The sequence below is a fragment of the Melopsittacus undulatus genome, chromosome 2, assembly GCF_012275295.1.
Source record: "Melopsittacus undulatus isolate bMelUnd1 chromosome 2, bMelUnd1.mat.Z, whole genome shotgun sequence".
NCBI lineage: Eukaryota > Metazoa > Chordata > Aves > Psittaciformes > Psittaculidae > Melopsittacus > Melopsittacus undulatus.
In genome coordinates this window covers 91,742,551-91,764,857 of record NC_047528.1, presented here as the reverse complement: position 1 = coordinate 91,764,857, position 22,307 = coordinate 91,742,551, and the positions used below count along the sequence as shown (strand labels likewise).

The 22,307-nt window shown below is 37.3% G+C and overlaps 1 protein-coding gene across 2 annotated transcripts in view; it reads left to right on the top strand.

Moving 5' to 3' along the window:
• The window catches only part of TTC3 (tetratricopeptide repeat domain 3), a 68,479-nt gene that overhangs the window by 18,480 nt on the left and 27,692 nt on the right, over positions 1 to 22,307 (top strand). For both annotated transcript variants that reach the window (XM_034060053.1, XM_031051322.2), the window contains exons 14-23: positions 138 to 261; positions 3,731 to 3,785; positions 10,353 to 10,407; positions 12,726 to 12,792; positions 14,839 to 14,976; positions 16,071 to 16,151; positions 16,859 to 16,971; positions 19,127 to 19,253; positions 21,226 to 21,348; positions 21,539 to 21,637. In XM_034060053.1, the coding sequence (XP_033915944.1) occupies positions 138 to 261; positions 3,731 to 3,785; positions 10,353 to 10,407; positions 12,726 to 12,792; positions 14,839 to 14,976; positions 16,071 to 16,151; positions 16,859 to 16,971; positions 19,127 to 19,253; positions 21,226 to 21,348; positions 21,539 to 21,637 (982 nt within the window). The remainder of the gene's footprint in view (positions 1 to 137; positions 262 to 3,730; positions 3,786 to 10,352; positions 10,408 to 12,725; positions 12,793 to 14,838; positions 14,977 to 16,070; positions 16,152 to 16,858; positions 16,972 to 19,126; positions 19,254 to 21,225; positions 21,349 to 21,538; positions 21,638 to 22,307) is intronic.

Below are 22,307 nucleotides of genomic sequence, written 5' to 3'. Positions count from 1 at the left end.
GCCATTACACTTGTGTGATTGTCAGGCTTATATATGTTTTTGGTTTTTTTTCATTATACATGTGTGGTATGTGTCCTGAATATGGGGAAAAGACATCAACATTGAAAGACCTCAGGTTCTCTCTTTTTGCATATCAGAGACTACAGTTCTTCAGAATTCCATTTAATAATCTCTCAAGAACAAAAGGAAACAGAAAAATACAGAAAAAGAACAGAATCTGATGCTAAAGATCATTATTGTCATCAAAGCCATGATATTAAGGTAAGTTAGCTATACCTGGTATTGCAAGACTGTATGTTGGTTTTCATCGTCCTGGAATGTGTTGTTTAATGGTGTGGCTAAAATTTTGCAGCCACTGTCTTTTAATAATTGCATTCTCAGCCAAGTGCACTTTTCCTGTAATATTTAAATACCAAATCTGTGTTCAGAACTTTGGATTTGAAAGGAGGTGGGAGGTGATTGCTTGAATGAGAAGGTGGAGGATGTATGTTAAAAGGAGGAAAGAGGTCTCTTTGGGCTTATTGAAAGTAAGACTTGAATTCATGTTTGATTTAATAGACTGTCCAGTCCTACCTATCAATGTCATTCAAATGTGGGTTTTCCACTGGCTTTAGGGGAGGATTCAGTTAATGTGTACTGATGTTATGGGGTTCAGTGCAAGCTGCTTTAACCAAAGTTAGCAAAAGCCCTGTCTATGGATTATATTGGAGCATTGTTTTGCACTGATGATGCGATATTAATGTATTTGCTTGGTTATAGACTGTTATTATTGTGCTCTGTAAACAAATTGTTTTTGCATGGGAAAAATTCTGGTTAAGTAGTATTCTTAACTGGGTTGTATTTAAAACTAGGATTTTACAGTTCTTGAATACGTTTGGCTTATGTGTTTGAAATGAGTGGTATAGTTCTAAAATGCAAGATGGGCTTGTGTTATTTTAGTAGCTCTTTGAAATTCTTTAATACATTCTTTCATTTTAAAAGACTGTTCACAAGTGGAAATATTCTGTGAGATTATTAACTTACATGGTGAGGAAGGCTTTAAGCAGAAGGAGAAGCTGTCACAGGGGAGATTTAGACTGCTTAAAGAACCACTGCCGAAAGTAGCAGCAACAGTGGTTTTATTGAGGCAAGATGTTGTAAGAGTGAGGCTTAACAAAGTCTGATGGCAAGGTTCAATCTATTATGCTACTACACAGAGGATGTAATAATAATTCAGAGCTACCAGTACAGGTGAAGGGAGTTGAACTGGCCTGAAAGGGTTAGTAAGATGAAGGCGAATACGCTCCTGGAAGGGAGCGTTTCGACCTCTCCCTGAACCTCCCTAAGGGAGAAAAACCAGTTTCTATAACAACAATAAAAGAACAGATGGTGCAGTACATCTGGTAAGATCAGAGAACAAGAATAATTAAGAACATAATGCAAGATCAAATAACAATTGTCACGCGTAGTTATAATGTAGATGTAATCAATCTTAGACTAGGATCCTGTAATGAGTAAACAGGATCTAACTTAAGTATAAATATAGAAGCTTGAGCAATAAACTTTGCTACATGCCATCAGAGCTGTAGTCCATCTATTTCTTTCAGGTGTCCTTAATGAGCTGGTCTCTGTCATACAGGAACTTAATGCCCTGTGATATGGGGTCATGTGCAATATTAATCATTTACCAAAGATCTGCAGTTGTTAAGGGATCTTTCAAGCACAAGCAGTAACCTTGAGAGGCATCACTGCTGTGCTGCCAGCTACTTACGAGGGAGAGCACAAAAAAGCTCACTCATGTATATGGAATAAAGTGGTTGGCTTGTGGTCAAATTACATGTGATGGAGAAAAGACTCCTTGTACCCACAGCATCCTATGTTCCTTGACCAAATTAGTTTTGGACGAACCATCTTCTATTTATGCATTAATTCTGTTTCCAAGTTTATACGCATCACTCTGTCACCCTGTTGCTTTGGCTTTTCAACAACAGGTTAGAACTAGAGAAGTTCATGGCCTGTTCACAGCCTAGTCCTTTTCTTCCTTTGGAGCCTGAACCAAACTATCAGGAGTCTAGTGCATCACAGAAGCTTAACAGAGCAAACTTTATTTTCTGTTCATGGATTACTTTTGTTTCTGAAAAATAATTACACTAAAGATCCATGTTAGTGAAGGACAATCAAAGAAATCCATCAAAAAAAAAAAGACCTCTAATTCTGCCTATTGGGATGTTTTACTGGTGAAAGGGCAACGGCGTACAGTGTTGTTGTGGTTTAACCCTGTTAGGCACCTCATTCCCACACAGCTGCTTGCTCACTCCCCTTAGCAGGATGGGGGGAAAATTCTAAGTGTAAAAGTAAGAAAACTCATCTTTATCAGTTGAGGTAAAGACAGTTGAATAAACAGAACAAAAGCTGCATACACAAGCAAAGTGAGATAAGAAGGTTATTCCCCCAGCTTTTGTTGCTGCACAGGAGCTCATATAGTCTGGGATATCCCTCTGGTCAGGTGGAGTCAGCTATCCTGACTGTCTCCCCTCCCAACTTCTCATGTACCCCCGTTTTCCTTGCTGGTGGAGGTGCAGCATTTGAAACAGGAAAGATACAGTGCAGGCACTTTAGCATTATCATTAGCAATTTAGCATTAGCTGAAACATCCCTCCATTATCAACATTTTTAATGACAGATCCAAAACACAGTACCATACAAGCTGCTATCAGAAAATAACTTTATCCCAGCCCAAATCAGTACATATTTTTTTATTCCTTAAAAAACAAACACACACCCTAAAAAAGTGTGAAGTTAGGGGATTTTGTTGATGCTTACCTTGTTTTAAGTGGGTTTCACTACTGGATGTCATTGGAATTCCCCAGCTGTTGTTGTCTTAGTGCCTGTCTTATGGTCAGTATCATGGGAAGACCATAAGCCATTCCTGTGCTTAAATTTTCCTGAGTGGTTTGCTTTGCTAGATGCATGCAGACTGTGACAGTCCTGCTGTAACAGCATGGAATTAAAAATTGAATAGTCAACCTCCAGTTTGCATACAGACCTCTTTAACACTTAATAAGATTTGTGCCCCTTTCTGGTTATTGGTAGCATTACTATTGTAAGATAATTAATAAATTGTTATAATTTGGCCTATAAAATGTGTTATAAGTAAGCTATTTAATATAGAAAACAGGATGATAAATAAAATCAATGTGCTAGTGAGGTGAACACAATTTAGCACAGGAGGAAAAACCATTCAAGTTTCACAGGAGGGTGGGGCAGCAAGAAACCTAGATGACTCCTTAGTGGGGAAAACGAAACCAGTGTCCACTGGAAAAGGATAGGAAATGAAAGTTACAAGTTCTTAAGAAGGAAAGCTATTTACAGAATTCACAAGAAGTGGTTGAAGTTTTCTGACTGTCTTGTGAAAGCTTTTATCTGCTTTCCTGCTATGAAAATCTTCATAGTGTAAGTCTGTATATTTGTCTTCCTTGAGGATGAATATTACTGCAAAAACGGCTAGTGTTCGTCACACTAGTAGATAGCAAACTGATATTAATCTGGGAAAAAAAGTGTAAGTGTACAAATGCACTTTGATTAATGAAATTATTTTTCTTTATCTCTCAATTTGGGACATAATATACTATGTTGTCATTGTGATTTCTTTGGTTAAACATTAGCATCTTAGTTCTTTGTTTAAATTTAGAGTGGTATCTGTTTGCTTTTTGTTATCTGTGTAAAACCAAGCTATCGTATTTGTCATTAGGTGACTGACATCCAAAGAACAGAAAGCAAAGGTTGGTCTCTGGAGTTTTCACCAAGTGAGTTTGTTTTTGCTCTTTATTAAGTCTGAATTGGTTCTGTCTTTGCTGTTGCCATTATTAATAAGCAAAAATGTTTCATTATTTTCACAACGGTAAGCTGTTATGTTTAATTTCTTTTCCTGTTAGCATGCTATTACTTTAATACTATTTTCTCTCCTGTATTTGTGTTATTTCTTTCATGCCTTTGTAGTTTGAATATACTTTATATGGATTAATTCAGGATTGAAACTGGAAGTAAAAAGTGGAATGCTGAGTCACAGGCTAGAAGTGCTTTTTCTCCTGAGACAGATACACGGGATCTAGAAGGATCTAAATTTAAGAGAAGTAGGTAGTTTCAATATTCATAATTCATTTGTGATTACTAAAAGCTCCATATATAGGTCCATATAGTTAGAGAGGAAGGAGGCCATAAAATATTTGTCAGAGAGAATTTTGAGCTACCAACTTTAAGAGGTAGAAGTTGGTGTGACTTATTGTTCATGCTTGGGTTATTTTAATGAATTAAAAGAAAAAACAAAGAAACAACAAAACACAAACTCACCACACAATTCTGTTAGAGAGAACTTACCCCCCACCAAAACTCCCACAGAGCCAGAGTTACTTTTCTGTGGTGAAAGTGAAGTGCAAGCAGTTCTAATCTTCAAAGTGAAATATTTTCCTGAATTTTCCCTGGGGCTTTTTATCCCTTGCTAAACCTGCTGTAACCAAGAAAGTGTGAGATATTTCCCCATCATCCCAAAATTTCTCTTATTTATGATGTTTGTATGGAATACTCCTGCCAAATCTGGACCAGCTGCACACTTACACTGTATTCTGAAGTTGTGACCTCCAAGGCAATGGGGTCCTTTTAGTCCTGACCATTCAACAGTCTGAAGTTCTGAGTGCCCAGCCATACTGTTCTTTGGACTTTGCATACTTAAATACTTTGTTGAATAGATGCCAAAGTGCAGAGCACTTCAAAGTTTGATTTTAGGAAACTAGTGAAGATATATTACAAGATCTTCCTTTAAAATGGGCAGTAGGAGAAGTGATTTTGCTCTTGTGGACTTTGAGCATATGCAAACATCTTGAAGAATTAAAGGATTTATTGAGAGGTGTAAAATGTGAGATAGGTTGCAAAAAAGAGTCAAAACGAACATGTTGAAAAGATGTTATGTGGTAGGATAACAAAAAAAAGGAAAGAAACTGTGAAGTGCTGAAGGAATTTAATGCAGAAAGCATAAATCATGGAAGGGGTTTAGAAAAAGGAAGTCAAGCTCTGGAAGACAAATCAGTTTAGAGGAGCTATATGAAAGTGGTGTGAAGGAGCAGAATATGAGATGCATGTAAGCCATAGGAAATTTTGAATGAGTTTGAAGCAAGTGACAACTAAGGGAATCCAGATGTTTTCCTGAGCTAGAAGATGTGGTTTGAGTAGTAATGGAGTTTGATGACACATTATAAAACAAAGCTTTACTGAGGCAGTGATAAAGGTCAGCATCAACACACCCATACAGCTACCTGTGCAATCTCCAATTGCAAACAAAGGATTATAAGCAATCTCTCAACTCCAGTGGACTGCTAGAGGCACTTGGTGTATAGCACACCTGGCGGCAAGACTAAATCATGCAAAGGCTTTTTCAATGCACGTAGGAGTTGTGGTGCCCTTTTGGTTCCACTAACAGTAGTGGGGTTTGAGAGAATTACACTTTACATGACTAATTTGGGCAATGTGCTGCTGCCCTTGTTGGTGGGGGAGCAGAGTGCTGGCAGTCTGTCTGCACTGCTGATACTGGTGAAGGGGCAGGATGTCAGAAGGATAGCTAATTTTTGAGGGAAGAGGGATAATGAAAGGCTGAATGTTCAGAGAGAACTGAAAATTCTTCTAAGCTAAAGAGATCAGAGGACTTTGAAATGTTGTATTGAACGTAGTAATTTCAAAAAACTCTTCATTCCAGTTTTCTTTTTTCTATTCTTCCTTTCTCCTCCTCTGCCCCTCACTCTTACTATTGCAGACAGAGTGGGAGATTGACATATTTCAGACAAAGTTGTCAGGGAGGCTCTTCAGTCACAAGGTTTGGAAATTACCCCCTTGTTATCTAAACTCCTTCTCAGGGCTGAGCTTCGGTGTGGGTGGATCCAGTCTTAGTCTCAGACTTGGACAGCGGTTTTATACCTAAGGGATTATAGATGTGTAATCAATCATTTATACCAATTTGTCCTGCAGGATTAAGGATGGCAAACTTGATATATCCATAGGCAAAACAAATGCTTAAATAGGTAATGATAATTCATAATTATATGATTAGGCCAGAGAACTTTAATCAGAATATGTACTTGTTTTGTGAACAGGCAGGGTACTCTACAAAATGAACACACGTTAGTGGTAAAAAAAATAACAGTTTATTAAATAAGCACACTAAAGCAAACTGGGTGTATACATACATATATATAGTGAACAAGCAAAATAAAGTGAATCAGAGAGTGATAATATATGAATAGTACAGAGGAAAATTAGCAGTGCATCAGATCATTACTGCATAGAGAGAACAGTGATACAAAAGAAATACATCACCAATTACTACCTAATCCTCATCATCCAGGCCCACACTTCAGCCTGGAAGCCCCATTGCAGGTGATGCTGGGAATCTTGGGTAACTAGGAAAATTCCTGTGCAGTGCATCCACCTGTAGGTGCTGCTTCAGATTTGGCTACAAGAGGGTCCTACTTTTATACCCTTAGAAACACATCCAACTTTATGCCAGATCTGTAATTGTTTACTCATGTGGCTGTGCAGATTCTCATGATCTTGCTGTTGGCTGTGCTGAGAGCATTGGCCAGGCACCCTGGCGTGGTCAAATGTGGAGGTCGTGGAACAGCTGCACGCTTATGTTTTCCTGCCTCTTTCCAACTAATGGCCATAACAAATACATACTTTAACAAATACACTTAATCAAAAACATACTTTGTTATGTTTCTCACAGTCATGAGCAGGGATCAGCTCTCAGTTAGGTTCTCATGCATTATGCTACTACACAGTATGAATTCTTAAGAATTACTATTCACTGTAATTCACTATAACTACCATTTACTAGACTCACTGTTCCTTAAATCAATAGTTTTAAAGCTAGTTTAAGCATTAAGTAGAAATTGATCTTGCCCATACCAGTGACTGTGAGCAACTCTCTTGCTCAGCCTGGAGAAGTGCCCTTGAGGGGTGTCCCCACTCAAGGGAGGCATTTTGACATTTTGCTAGGAGGGGTGTGCTTAGAATCCCTGTTGCTGAAAGGTGGGACTAAGCTGTTGTGGTAGAAAGTGATTAACTGTCAGTCATTTTCTACAAGGCTAGATTTTCCAGCTCAGTAAAACAGAATTTATCTTTAGATGAGTTTTTGTGACCATTCATTGGTTCCTCTGTCAGGAAACGCCTGGTTTCACATCCTTGTTGGTTCCTCTGTCAGGAAACATCTGGTTTCATATAATTGTGATACTTAATTTCATGGGACCGTTCAATTTGCCTGGTCTTGGATTCTTCAACACCAAAACCAGTGCGACCTCCCTCCATCGCTGATAATCTTCACAAGTAGGGTGAAATTTGAGCTGTTTCACCCCCATGCAGGCAGAGTGTCCTGCTACAATTACATCAGTAGAAGAAAGTATTTGATTTGCTTTGATATGAAAGGAGGAGTTAGGCTCTGAATGTCTCGCTGACAGAAGTGTACTGTGGGTGGGGAAGAATAACTTTCTTTTTCTTCGCCTTTGTTTAAAGGCTCGAGACTTGCAGGAGACCTAATGTAGAGGAACTGTATGCCACTGTATCTTATCTTAAAGTTACTGTCCTTTTTAATTTCAGTTTTTGTCTGCATGTACTATTTTTTTGAGCATGTGTACATTTCTGTTAAGCATTATTGTTCATTACTAGTCGGAATGTCTAGCAAAAGCAATGCTACTTCTACTAATATTTTAAAATGCTTGTGGGGTAAGTGTGTCATGTTTGCAGTTGAATTAATATATCTGCTGAAGTATTTTAGCCATAATTCAGCAGGATTTGCTTGTTACTTTTATTTTAAAGTATTTTTAAAAAACCTGAATGTAGTATCTTTTTCAGTTGGGTAGTGTATGGGAGGAGTAGTTTCTGTAGGAATTTATTCTGAAATCATATTTGTTGAATGGCTTTTAGACTCAGATCATTCCATGAAAATATAACGCTGATTAAATTCTTCCTTTTGATGGTGGGAGGGAAGGTTTATATTCCTTTATCTTAATTAAAATTTTGTTTAGAGTGATAGATCGGTTCCTTAAGGGAAGGAAACCTATATAATGAAGAAAAGGTAATATCTCTCTCTCTCTCCAAATGGTTAAATGATGATATGCTTGAAGTGTTTTCAGGCTTTCAAAAGAATTATTGTTTTCCAACCAGTAATTGACTCTATTATGAGGAATTTGTGATTATTATTATTGTAGCTTTGGAGTTTTGTATGTGTATGAACTGTTTCAGCAGACACCATCCAGACGTGTGTGTGACAGGTTCAAGAAGTGTTCATGAAACAGTTCTGAACACATTCAGTCTTTGTGATGCTTGATTTTTTTGTTCTGATTAATTTAAATTTTATGTCATTAAGTACTTTTTAATTAACTATTACTTCTGACATGTATGCATATGAGGAGGGCAACAAGGACAATCAGGGGACTGGAGCACCTCCCCTATGAAGACAGGCTGAGAAAGTTGGGGCTGTTCAGCATGGAGAAGAGAAGGCTGCATGGAGACCTCATAGCAGCCTTCCAGTATCTGAAGGGGGCCTACAGGGATGCTGGGGTTGGACTGTTCATGAGGGACTGTAGCGACACGACAAGGGTAATGGGTTAAAACTTAAACAGGGGAAGTTTAGATTGAATATAAGGAAGAAGTTTTTTACTGTTTGGGGGGTGAGGCACTGGAATGGGTTGCCCAGGGAGGTAGTGAATGCTCCATCCCTGGCAGTGTTCAAGTCCAGGTTGGATGAAGCCTTGGGTGATATGGTTTAGTGTGAGAGGTCCCTGCCTATGGCAGGGGGGTTGGAACTAGATGATCTTAAGGTCATTTCCAACCTTAACTATGCTATGATTGTATGATTTAATTTGAGAAATGTGTACATGAGACATCCTGCTGGCTTCAGTGAGGTTACTCAAATAGGTAGATTTGTATTTTTCAAAAATCAGTGTCTTTCAGTATTTCATGTCCAGTTATATAAGATACTTAAGTACCATGAAATAAATATTTTAAAGCATAGATAGTTATAAAACTTTACATATAAAGTGGATAAGTCCTTTTTCCAAATATAATTTTATGGTAATTCAGCATAAGTCTTGTAAAATCCATTAGGTTTAACTAGCAAAAAAAATCTACTGCTCTGCATCACTTCCACTGACCCTGTGTAATAAGGAACACCAGCAGCATGTGATACTCTGCAACTGTGTTTGTCAGCTGCCTGTTGATTTCCTAACAGTCCAGAAATGTGATTTTTTGTCTTGCTTGTTCAATTGTCAGGTTACTGGAAGGCAGCTCTTCCTTAAGTGTATTTTGTTAATGCCTTGTAAAGTTCTAACATAAAATTCTTGAAAATTAAAACCTTCTTAATTTCATCATGAGTATGCATGTGCATGTTCAGATGCCTAATGTTATGTTTTAATCCCACAGAAAACAGTTGAGAGGTTATTTTGCAGTTAATGGCATGGCTTCCTGGTTTTGACCACTTACAGTAATGTTTTCTTCCTTGTTACTAACAAATTGTTTACTCAGCTTGTAGAGCCCTGTAACTGATCAAGGACAGTGTTAGATGGCTGAAGTTGTAAAGTGTACTAGTAAAGTTTCTTGTTAAGTTTCAGAGTTAGAAATGAATCAGTATTATCAGGATAGATTCTTTCTTGTCTTTATCCAGAATTTCCACATAGTAAAACATTTTTGTTTTGCAATGAGGTACAGAGTTAGAAATGAATCAGTGCCACATGATAGATTCTTTCTTGTCATTGTTCACTGTTTCCGCATACTGAACATTTTTATTTTGTAATCAGGGACATTTATCTTGATCTGAGTCATGTTTCTAAGATTAATGTGGATTAAACTTAACTCCTTTAGCGATGTATTATTGAAGCCTCTGAAGGATTTCTGTAGTAAAACTTCAACATCTATAGTGATCTCTTATCCCCTTTTAAAATTCTAGTTATCAGCTAACAAGGAATAATATGATCTGTGGTTTTACATAAGATATGATTTCTTTACATTGGAGTCAACTTTAATAGTTGTTACAGTGTTGTAGAGTCAGATCATATCATACAGAATTTTAAGAGTCTTCTGTTTATTTAAAGTATCTTTTCCCCTTTGTAGAATTAATAAAATCCTATACTATTTAATAAAAATAATATGAAATTTTATAATTTAAAACACTGAGGTGCCTTTTTGAAACACCTTTTGCTTGTGCTAGTTTATGATATTGTGACTGTTTAAGATCTATTATATATAAAGCAAAATGGTGAGTTCTGAGTGCATTTTTTCCCCTTTGTTTTAGGTGATGTTAATTTAGTTTGAAATACTTTCTCTTACTACAGGCCAAAGTCATCAAAACAAAGGAAGGCCAAAACCTGGTGACTCTGAAAAGATAAGGCAAGAAATATGGCTTATTTTTTAATTATTATTTTGAGTTATTTAAAAAGGTGTTAATGCAACTTGACTTGCTGCTTGACTTTGCTAGTTGTCTTGTTTATGTTGCTTACATGCTCTTCAGGATATAGTTCATGTTAAGATAGCTGATTAAAGTTGACAAAATTCCAGTTTTCACAAAAAGCCTGACTTATTATTTGATTTTAGTAAATGAAAGCATAATTTTAGTAACTGCTGTTTAAAAATTGTTGCCACAAAACAAGTCACATACTGTAGCTGTAAAAAAAAATGTGCTTCCTTTGCAGCCAAGAAAATTGGTCCAGTTGTTACATTCAAACTTAGATCACAGCGTAACTCAAGCTCTATCTTATTTTCAAGGCCTCTTTGTACTAATTCTACTCTGTGTACCAAATAATTTTAAAGCACTTCACATGCTTACTATGAAGAAGAGGTTTGACTGTGAGGAAAGCATTGTAAGTCAGTCTCAGAATTCAATACTGGAAGAAAACTTCTAAAGAGCCTTTAAATTGTTTGTAGACTTGAATTTTTGCTTAAACCATGTAAATGTCTAATTTAAGTACATGGATACTACCTGTAGAACATGGTGAATGTGAATGAATATGTTTGATGGTTTGGGGCCAAAATTAAATTAGTCAAGATAAAAAGCATTATAGACATTATAGACAAAATTTATGCTTCCATCTATTACAACACTTAAAAGTTGAACAAAAGAAATATTTTTTTCTGGTGATACTGGGGCCAAAATACTGCAAACAAAGTTTGGGGAAATAGATGGATTTATAGGTGATTTCATATGCAAACTTATTCCCTCATCTAATAGATAGTTAAGATGTAAAGAACTGTTGCTGTTGACTTACTTGTGAGTGAGGCAAATGATGACTGGCTACTCAAGGACACACAGAGGTTGAAGCTTTCAGTGTTTCAGCCTGAGCTGTGAAATTAGATAAATTAAGCTTTGAGTGTAACTTTTTGCTTGTATGCTTCTTCAGCTAGTGTTTTTAGTTGTGTTTAGGGTAATTAAGAACAGAGGAGTAAAGCAGAATAAGTTCTTACATTAAAATAGGAAAATTTTCATTAAGTGATATTTTTTTAAGACAGGTTTCTCATATAGAAGAGGCCAACTTTTAGGAAACCTGGGAGCTGAACCTGATTCTTCCCAGTCCTAATCTAAGTGTGACCACAAAACCAACCATCTCTTAATCTATATTTATTACAGTGCAATACTTTTAGATTTTTCCATACCTTTTTGAATACCACTGTAGCTAAGACAATTGAAACTTTGTCACAGGAGAGATCATTTACACTCTTTGACTGGGTAGCCACTGCTTTCCTTTTCCTTTCACTTCAAGAGGGAGGTAAAAAATGTTAAAATTCACCATGGGAGCAAATCCTCTTTAAAGTAACTGAACCATCTACAAAATCGCTTATCTCACAGGAATTTTATTAGGTATATACAAAACATGCTATTTCTCAACAAGTGAGGTGCCTGGTGGGTTACAATCTTAATCTTATCTCCTTTTCTGTAACTGTCAGGTTGCTTGGCTTCCAAAAATTTATGAAATCCACTGACACTATAAAAAATTTATCTCAGATGATGAGTGTTTGATGGCTTCAAATGTGAGAAGGAACTGAATGTATATTGCAAAAGGCACTATAGTAGCATTAAGTATTGACTAACAATTTTAGGGATGAGGATTTAGAGTATTAAGCAATACTTTGCCTCTTTGTTATACTTTCCCTATTCTCTAGTTGTGCATGTGTTTCTGCTGCAGTAGTGAAAAGGAAGAGCTGGGAAGATCAGCTCTATTCCTCTCTTCTCTGCTCCCCCTGCCCCTGCTGAGCATAGCTGCTACGTATGTTTTAAGTGGTCGTTGAGCTGGACTAAAAGATCTTGTACTTAGGAAGAGTAGAGAAGGGGAAAGAGGCCTAAGTACCTTCTTATGCTGCTACCATTAGTATAGGGAAGTTCTCTAGTCACCTCTCCCAGCCCTTCATAAGATCAACTCAGCTGAGAATAAGATGGAGAAGACAAAAGAAAACAAAATTATGGAGAAGACTGCTACTTCCCTGAAGCCCTAGTGATTCCTGAGCCAGAAATGCATGAACTATATGAATAGTATCAAAATCTTTGATAGTGCTATAATACTTACAGCAATTGTGAAAGTGTGTCATAATCACCTTTAGCACGTAGGCAAATGTGATGTGGTTGATAAAAGCACAGAAATTGCTGTTTCTTGAAAATAAAATCACCTATACAGTACATGTACAGATTCTTGATGCTGTTGTCTTATTATTTGTAGAGATCACCTTGATTTGAAGATAGAATCTAAAGCCATTCAAGATAAACTCTTCTGTACTATGCAACAGGTAACAGGGAATTCATTACTGTATGACCTTAAGTGTAAATGATTTGTCACCTTTTAGTAACACTGTCCAGAGTCCCAATTCATTCAAAAATTTAACACTTCATGCTTAGCATGACTTTTATCAGGAGACAAAGATTATGTGATTGCACTGATTCATACTGTCTTGTTGCTTGTAGTCTTTTTCCTTCTCCTCTGTCCCCTCTGTAAGACCTCACACTGGAAATTAATGTAACAAAAATTAGTATAGTTATAGAATAATTTACCTAAAACCATGAGTTAGTAATATAGCTCTCTTGTAGCTTAATTTGTAATAGAAACTACAAAAATCGCTGAAAATCATTCAGGGATTTATAATACCCCTCCCAAAGTTTTGACCAAATATGTTTTCATGGGTTTGATATGTACATTTGGAAATAACCATGGGACATTTCATTGAATGGCAGTTTAAAACTATAAAATTCATATATGGAGAATTTTCCTTCTCAGATCTCATCAGCAATGAATGATGGGTATCCCAAAGTTCTTAAATGAAATCATGGGGACATATGTAATTAATCTTTTCCTCTCTGTTAATATGGGGCAGTACATATCAGAAATCTCTATTCTGATTTAATTGCATCTTAAGACAAAACTGGATTCAGGAGAAGGTGCATGTTCTACCTGCATTAAGACCCTTATTTCCTTTAAAAGACCTATTTTTGTAAGGCTAATGCATTATTATTATTGAAAATAAGGGTTTTTTTTAACCAGCTTCATATGTCATGGAGTTTAACAATAATAATTTAAGTTTGAATTACTATATTTTGTTTTGTTCTGTAACTGTATGGTCTGACAGCATTAACTTGTATCAGTAGTCCTAGGACACTAAAATAAGTCTTAATCATTTTTTCATTTGCACATTTCTGCATTTTGGTCTTTACCTATTTGTAGTTTCCACTGTCCCTGCCAACATATAACCTTTTGTTTATATATGTCATTAGATGATGGGTATTTTCTTACATTTGTTCTTTTTTGACCAATTGATAGGATGAAGACAAAATAATATCAAAATTCATAGATGCTTAGGAAAATACATTGCGAACATACATTAAATTTAGTATGCCAAAAGCCTAATTCAGTTCACATTAATGTTGTTATGTTCTGTTCTTCCCAACCTTCCCATTCTTCCATTTTTTCCCTGCCCATGACGGTTTCTTCAGAATCCAAAGCTCAAATGTTAACATATGGAGAGAGGGAAGGGGCAGTTAGCAAAAAGCTTGTAAAGTGGGATTACTTCATACTGCAGATTAATTCATACTAAAGTGAGGTAGTGGCATAAACTACACAGATGGGCTTCCTTATTACTCTTTGTATTTTGTTTATGATTGCAGGAGTAGGTGTTGAAAGAGCTTCTTGAATAGTCAAATTACTTCTACCCTGGCACAGTGATCTGCTTCCCAAAGCTAATTTTATTTCAGTTTTTCAACAGATCAAAGGAATAGACATACCTAATCTGCAGCTGCTTGTCTTGATTTACAGTCTCACTACTGGGAATTCCCGCAGACTTCAGGAAGTATCTGTAGTGAAGGGCTAATAACATAATGCATTCTGAAACCTTCTAGCATTAACTATTAACCTAGATGGAGAGTGTAGGCAGAAGGAAATGGTTCTCAGGTTTTACAGAAATGTTTGTACACAAAATGGAGTGTAGAAGTGCCAAACATGTAAGTCTGAGGGGATTTTCTTAGCTATAAGAATGGCTAAAATGATGTTTGAAACTGAACTTTAAACTGTCTGGAGAGAAAAAGGATCTAAAGTTAGAATGAAACCTACACTTTAAAGAGATTAGCAGTAGTAGGTCCATGAAAATCTTAAGTTTTTAGAAGCTGAATTTAAAAGTTTAAAAAAATGTACCTGATTTTCTGCTTTAAAGTGGCACTGTGATATAACTATAGGAAGTACAGAATTTTAACAGTTGTCTGTGGGATTTTAGCATATAGTTTGCTTGCATAAAGAAAAAGGGAAAAACTGTTTTCTTTTGGACTTACTATTTTCCTAAATGTTCTAGGTCGATTTAACTATGTTCCCAGAGGAGGTTAAAACTCTTGTTCATGATGGTTATACAGCCTTGATGGACCAGCGGTGTCACAGTGCTGAACAAGCCTTTTCACGATTGTTGAGCATTCTGAATCCTGCAGAATTAAAGGTAAACCAAGAGGAATAACTTATCGTTTATTGGAGTACTTGAGATTTATGCTTTCAATACCATGTTTCATTTTTTCCTTCTTCTGAAACAGTCATTATTTTTGATTTGTTGCCAGTGATGTTTACTACAGTGCCAAGTGTTTCACTGATAAGTATGCTAAGGAGCTTACAAGTGAGAACAGCATTGAAAAAAAACATAGTAGGGAAGTATTTTTGTAACATTCAGCATGCATTGCATTTATAGATGCAACCGGAAAAATACTTACTAAAATAATGAGTAATATAAACTAGTCTTATCAAATACCGAATTTGGTAAGAAACTACTGTACATTTTCAGCTTAACCCTTATTCATAGTAATGTAGGGTAAAAAGAATTTATATTCTTCAGGTCAGATAACTCTTCAATGGCAAATACTTTGAAATTTTTTGTATATGTATCTAGTCAATCAGCCATTGACCCATTTGTCTCCCAGCTTTCTTTAAATTCTTGTACTGTAGTATAAAGTTTTGGGTGACAGTGCTTGTGCACATGCATTGCTATGTTTCAGGCTCCCATTTTAATAAGGGCTATTGCAGTGCTAATAAATCTGTCCAAGCAAGTAATGCACCAATCCATCTGGAATTGCAATCCAATTTGTTAGGAAGAAAGAGGTTGAGAAGGTGTTTTCTTTTTTTGGAGTTTTTTTTCTGTTTTTTTTTTTTTTGTTGTTTTTTTAATAATAAAAAAAAACCCAGCCAAACCCAAAACTGGAAAAACCTGCTCAGTTCTTAACATGAGCCATAGCAAAAACGAACTGCACTCTATGAGGTCAACACAGTAAGTCTAGAATGCTGTAAGTAGTTATACCATTTCTAAAAGCAGAGGTTTTAGGATGTATCACTTTGAAACGCATAGGTGCACCAAATGTCCTGTAGTAAAGGTGTAGTTAACCTTCACTTTTTATGCTAATTATAACAAATCTGGATAGAGGCTATGATAAAGAAGGGTGTTTCCTAGCTTTGTTGTAACAAAGACATTCAGATCACAGTAGGCAATGTCTAGTTACCAGCAGTGTTTTTGTGCATGTTGTTACTATAATTTCTCTCTCTTTTCAGCAACTGAATCTTTGTGTCATTAATTATGTTGTTATCATTTATGGACATGCCACTGCTCTTCTTGGAATAGGACAACCTGAGGTATGACATTAAGGCACTATATAGCTTTTATTCAAAACTCTAGTTCAGCTAGTTGGCCATCCATTTTTGTCTCTTAACAGACAAGATAAGTGGGGAAGGAAAGTTCTTGTCCCATTTTAGAATCATATGGTTTAATATCTGGGACTAGATCTTTAATGGTTTTGGATAAAGTAAGCCACCAAATTTCTTCATAAAATTTCTTCTTAAGCTTTCAGATGAGATGCTTAAGAATTAATGAAATATAGTCAGTCATTTTTCTTCTACTTTGTTGTAATGGGGTTATGCACTAGTGTTTCTAACACAAACATTTTGCTTCTAAACAAGAGAAAGAGAATGCTTTTGGTTCTGGAAAACACCAAAATAGATGTGTGGGGTTTTTGGGGGGTTGGTTTGTTGTTATTTTCTCCTGCAGTGTTTGAAAATATTCAGTGTCTGACAGTGAATTTAACAGTGTCCAGGCATTTGTAGCTCAGTGAGCTCGATCATTTAATTTCATTACTTCAGAGGGAGCCCATGGTTACAGAATAAGTTTCTTTTTAAAAAAAGGAGAAAGCCTTTGTATGTGATCATGAGGTTGCTTCATTCCCTTTATTGTTGATCGAGCTGAAGAAAGAATAGAGCCTTCTGGCCCACTCTAATGGAGAATAAAAAAAGGAGGAAAATACTGATGAAGCACCACATATTTTTGTCTTAAATTTATTTTGAAGGCATTGGCAAAGGCTGAAGACCAGTTTAAGAAAATAATTGAACAGTACCAGGAAGAAAGATTTGGTTGTTTGGCATACTATGGAATCGGAAAGGTGTACCTCAGACAAAACAGGTTGGTATAATATAAAGCTTCAGAATTCGATTTAAAAAGTATTTTAATTTAAGAAAATGTGTGGGGTTTTTTTAAATTACTCTGTTAATCATGAAATTCATATATCAGACTGGTTTATTACAACTTTGTTACTGCTAAGGACCTAATGGAAGCTGCTGAATCAAGAGGAGTTTAGGGCACCAGGGGTATGACCAACCAGCACCCGCTGCAGTGGAGGAGAGCTCGAAAGAGAAGGGCAAAAAATGATGATCTCAGGGAAAAAGAATTGTAAAGAAAGCTTAACTTATCTCAGTGCTGGGAGATGGGAGGGTAACCTTGGTTAAAGTTACCCTCAGGCAGCTGCATCAGTGAGTCATGGAGTTCCCTGAAACAGATAAGGTCTTCTGAGCTAATGAGATAAGCATGGGGAGAGGTGGGGAGTGGCTCAGCCAAACATAAAGTGCAGAAAGTAAACTTGAGAGCAGAGGGCTTGGGCTGGCTTCAACCCAGGGTGTTCCTGGCAGTATTTCTTCCCAGAATTGTGACGGTAAGCATATAGGGACAGGTAATGGGAATCAAGTTTGTAGTAATTCAACTGTGTTTTGCAATTGCTATGTTATGCTTGTGTTGTGATTTCAGTATATCACTGTATTGCTCTATTTAATTAAAATCCTCCATATGCATGTGGTTGGCTGTGCCTTGGCTGGCTGCCAGACCCACACCTGACTGTGCTCCCACTCCTCAATGAGAGAAGGGAGAAAAGGCCCAGGGGCTGAGATAAAGACAGGGAGATCACTAGGGCAAACCAGGCTCAACTTGAAGAAAAATAATGTAATGTCTGTTAAAATAGAGTTGGATAGTGAGAAACAAAGTAAAACAACTAAAATCACCTTCCCCCTCCTCCCACCTTTATCTCAGGCTTGACTCCCTCATTCCTGACTCCTCTACCTCCTCCCCTGAGCTGCCCAGAGAGATGGGGAATGGGGGTTGTGATAAGTCCTTAACACTGGGTCTCTGTGCCTCCTTCCTCCACACACTCCTCCCCCATTGTAGCATGTGGCCTTTCTGCAAGCCACAGTTTCTTTGGGGTATCTCCACCAGCGGTGACAGGGGTCATCCATGGCTGCAGTATGGATATCTGTCTGCTCCAGCAGGGTCCTCTCCAGGGGCTGCAGAAGAATCTGCTCCATGCCAGGAACATCTCCTCATCTTCTCCTTTTTACCTCCGTGCTTGAAGGGCTGTTTCTCAGACTTTTTGTCCTTATTCATCACAGCCGTGCAGTCCTTTATTTGTCTTTTCTTTTCCATGCTTTTACTGAGGTGCCGTTATCTTGCCTGAGGGGCTCCGCTGTGCCTTGTAGTGGGGTTTACTAGAGCCAACTGGAACTGGGGCAGCCCTGGCCCCTCCTTGCAGGGGCTGCCCTTCCAGCACTGGTCCCCACTCCTCTGCTTAATCTTGCCATGTAAACCCAATACAATGCCAAATAAATTAAGTTTGATATTAAACTTTGAAGTCTGCTCATGTGAAGTATCTAAAAGCACCCGGTCAGAGAGTGTTGGAACCTGAGATGGGATTCCTCCTTCCTACTGCCATAGCGTAGCCAGATGTGCATCCCAGTCCCACAGATGTGGCTTTGTTTCCTTTGACAGTTAGGACCTGTAGGGAGGCTGTGTGTGTGTGTTCCAAAGAAGCTGTTACACACACACACATGACAAGACAGCCACCCGGACTACCCCAGGCAGAGCTGCTCCCACATACAGCACTACCTTGAACCCATGTAAAATATACATATAGGTAGTGGAGTCCTGTGTCTCCTCTCTGGCTGATCAGGGTTGAAGGTCCCTTGTGATCATACACATGCCCTCACTCTCTGTATTGACAAGTGCACCCATATTCATGGGTCCCTTGAATATCAGCTTAGGCTCTCGGTCTGCCTCATATCCATGCCTGGATTCTGGCATCTTACCCAGGCTGACATACTGGCTCACTGCTTGATTTTTTTATACTGAAGAGTCTTTAAACAGATAACTTAATAACCAGCTGCTCTTTCATTCCACATACTCATACAGTTACCTTTTCTTTTTCCTTGGATTGTAAAATTATTTGTGAAAGTATTACAGGCTGTGCAGAAGTTACTCATTAACATTCTGAACATGTACCTGTTTCAAACTGCAGGTTTTCAGATGCGCTCGATCAGTTCATGAAATCGCGAACAATGGTTAATCACAAGATTGTCCCTGGAGTATTAACTTGGCCCACAACATCTCAAGTCATTGAAGAGACACGAACAGAGAATTTACAGGTTTGTTTAATAAAAGAATAAAAGGTCATAAAACCTATTTTGTCAAATGGCCTTTCAAAAAAATAAATGCAATTGTTATCCTCCTTTCTGCCTCCCCATTGCAAAGGCCAAAGAAAGATGAGAGGGGTGCAGCGAAGTAGAGACAAAGACAGAATGCATGTGCAAACTGAATCACCTTTACTGAGTTTCTTGCCATATTTATACAAAATCATACAAGCTATTTTTAGACAAGCTATTTTTAGATCTTAGCTATTCAGCTGTTATCCTTGGTTTTGTACTAGCTAAGCTTTGATCAGTTCCAAGGTTATAATTTACATTATCTTTGTTTATTAGCTTGCGTCCACCCATACAGGATATGCTGCATACCAACATTCGTTATTCACATCTGTGATGCTTTATGGCTGTTCTGGTCATGTCCCATTACTTCTTCGACTGCCTGAGGTTATTAGCAGGTCACCTGTATTCCCACAGGGGCATGAAAGGAGCAGGTTTCAGTCTGGAGCAGGCAGTGCAAATGCTGCTGCTCATTGCCTTGAGTTTGTCAGCCCTGATGCCTGGTGTTTGTAGAGCAGAACTCTTCTTGTGACAGCATATTTGAACATCCTGTTTGATGTTTTCTGAAAATCCCATATTTGAGCATCCCATTTGCAGCACAAGGCCAGGGGCTCTGTGTCAGGCTCTATTCTTGGGTATTTTTATGCAATAATATGGTTCTAATCTGCTCCAAGCATTTCCTAATTTGTTAACTACTTAGTTGTATGATACCAAACTTCAAGTAGATGTGAATGCTAAGTGAAATGCTAGAGAGAATTGGTTAAAAATTTGAATTGGCAAAAATGTGAAGCTGAAAATTTCAACTATGGTGCTACATTTAAAACCAAGTAAGAGAGCCTTATCATGTAGTTCTTGGCTGATGCAGTGGAAGTTGTGTGGTAAAATTCCCCATTTGAGTTTTAAAATCTAACTTGTGCTTCTGAGTTGCTTTCTCAGGCTGAAAAGCTTCCAAAATGAATATTATTATAATAGTTATTGTTACTGGTTTTTAAATGGTAATTGAGTCACTGTTACTTGTGAAGGGTTTCTGAATAAACCATGCTGTATGAGGCAAGATGTGTGAGCTCCTCTGCATGGGTGCAGTTTGACACAGTAGAACCTATTAGGTTATCCAGTGTATGAACTTGACTATACTATACTGACCTGTTTGGTTTCTGGTAGAAACAGCAATGGTGTTGTTTCCTGAACAAAAACTGACTTAAGATTTCTTATAGACCCCCTAGCTGGTGCCACAGTAGTTGGGCCACAGTAATATACCAGTGGTCTGGGATTTACGGAAAACATAATGCAAAAAGTTTTGAAAGGCTGAAACGCTGTAACTAGTGGTCTGTCTGTTTGTAATAATGTCTTATTAATCTGGGCTCAATGCCAACCCTGTGGGACTTTCACTGACTTTACATAAAGCCACTGTAATGTCTTTGACTCAGATGCTATTCTAGATCTCAGTACCTCCAGTGCAGGGCCAGCTTTGAGTTGTCCCTGGGAATATAATTGATCCTGTAGCCAAGTTCAGGTGAGGCACTCATGAAATACTGAGAAAGTGGAAATGAGCAGACAGTCCCTCTTTGGCACATTATCTGAGTAATCTGGATCATCATTTTGGTAATGGAAAACTTACTGTATTGTCATGTATTTGGAATTGGTCACATGTAAAACATTGGTCCAAGATAAACCTGCAGGCAGGGAAGCTATGCATACTTAGCTGATAGCAGTTCCAATGAGCTTTTGAATATTTTGCCATAAAATTACAATCTTCCATAGCTTTCACTAGAAAAGAGTTGTTCTTTTGGTATTAGTCTATTGCTGTTCAAAAAGAGATGTGTGTTTCACTGCAGAGTTCCCTAGAAGTTTGTAAGTAGATATTGAATCTTTTCCTGGTTTCTGTGCAATTTGTCTTACGTCATTTTGTTTTTCTCAGCTGACTTTAAAGAATTGCATTGAGGAATGCAAGTTCCCTCCAAAACCAGATGCAATTTGTCGATATCAGCAATGCCATGGCCACTGCAAAATCCAAATATTTTTTACAGACCCAGACTTCAAGGTAAATTTTTAGTTTAAAAGGGTTTGGAAACAAAACTTAATTTTTACATATTTTCTGTTCCCCTTAATATAAAAGAGCTGTCTGAATCATACCATCTTATTCTATCTACTGTGAAGTTGTGCACTGTTTTCTATTGATTTTCATTTATTCTTTTAAAACACATTAAATTCATACTGTTTCTTAATATTAGGGTTTTATACGTATTACTTGCTGTCAGCAATGTAGAGTGGAGTTTCATATCAGCTGTTGGAAAAAGTTGAAAACAAACTACAGTGATAAAAATGATAAGGTAAGAGTTGTGTTAAACTCTAAGCATTTTATTTTTTTCCTTTTTTAGTTAGGATTATAGCATTCCTTTGATTTGGAATAAGTGCAGTGCTACAGTCTGGTGTTTCACCCATATGACAATGGTAGGAAGGGAGACTGGAAAGAGGAATCTCTTGCTAAATTGTCTGATGTGCAAGTGTAGGTAAAGCTTGCTGTTGTCTACAGAAGAAAAAACTGTCTGTATGAAGGCTTAGCCTGTTTCACTTGTATCATTCATGTCTTCCCCGTATGGAAGTTTTGATCTTTCTACAGTCTTGCTGTTGAAGCAACAGTTTGACATTGAGTATGTCTAAAGGATTTTTACCAAGTACGATATCAGCAGCGGGTATAAAATGAAGGAAAATGCAGGCAGCATATGAATTAATAAAAGAATATTCTTAAAGTTGACTCTTGAATGTGAAGCTGGAGGAAGAGGGGCTTTGCTCTAGGTTCGGGAGTAACAGGTATGTGCCACAGATCTAGGATCCTTTTCATTTGCAGTCCTGTCAAGTCAGTTGTCACTTGCTTTCCTCATCCAGTAAGAGTTTAGGACTGTGCTAGCTTTAAATACCTTGGGTATCTCAAATTAAGAAATTGTAATCTGTATAAAAACATAGATTTTCTATGAGTTTAAATGTATTTGTACCATTTTC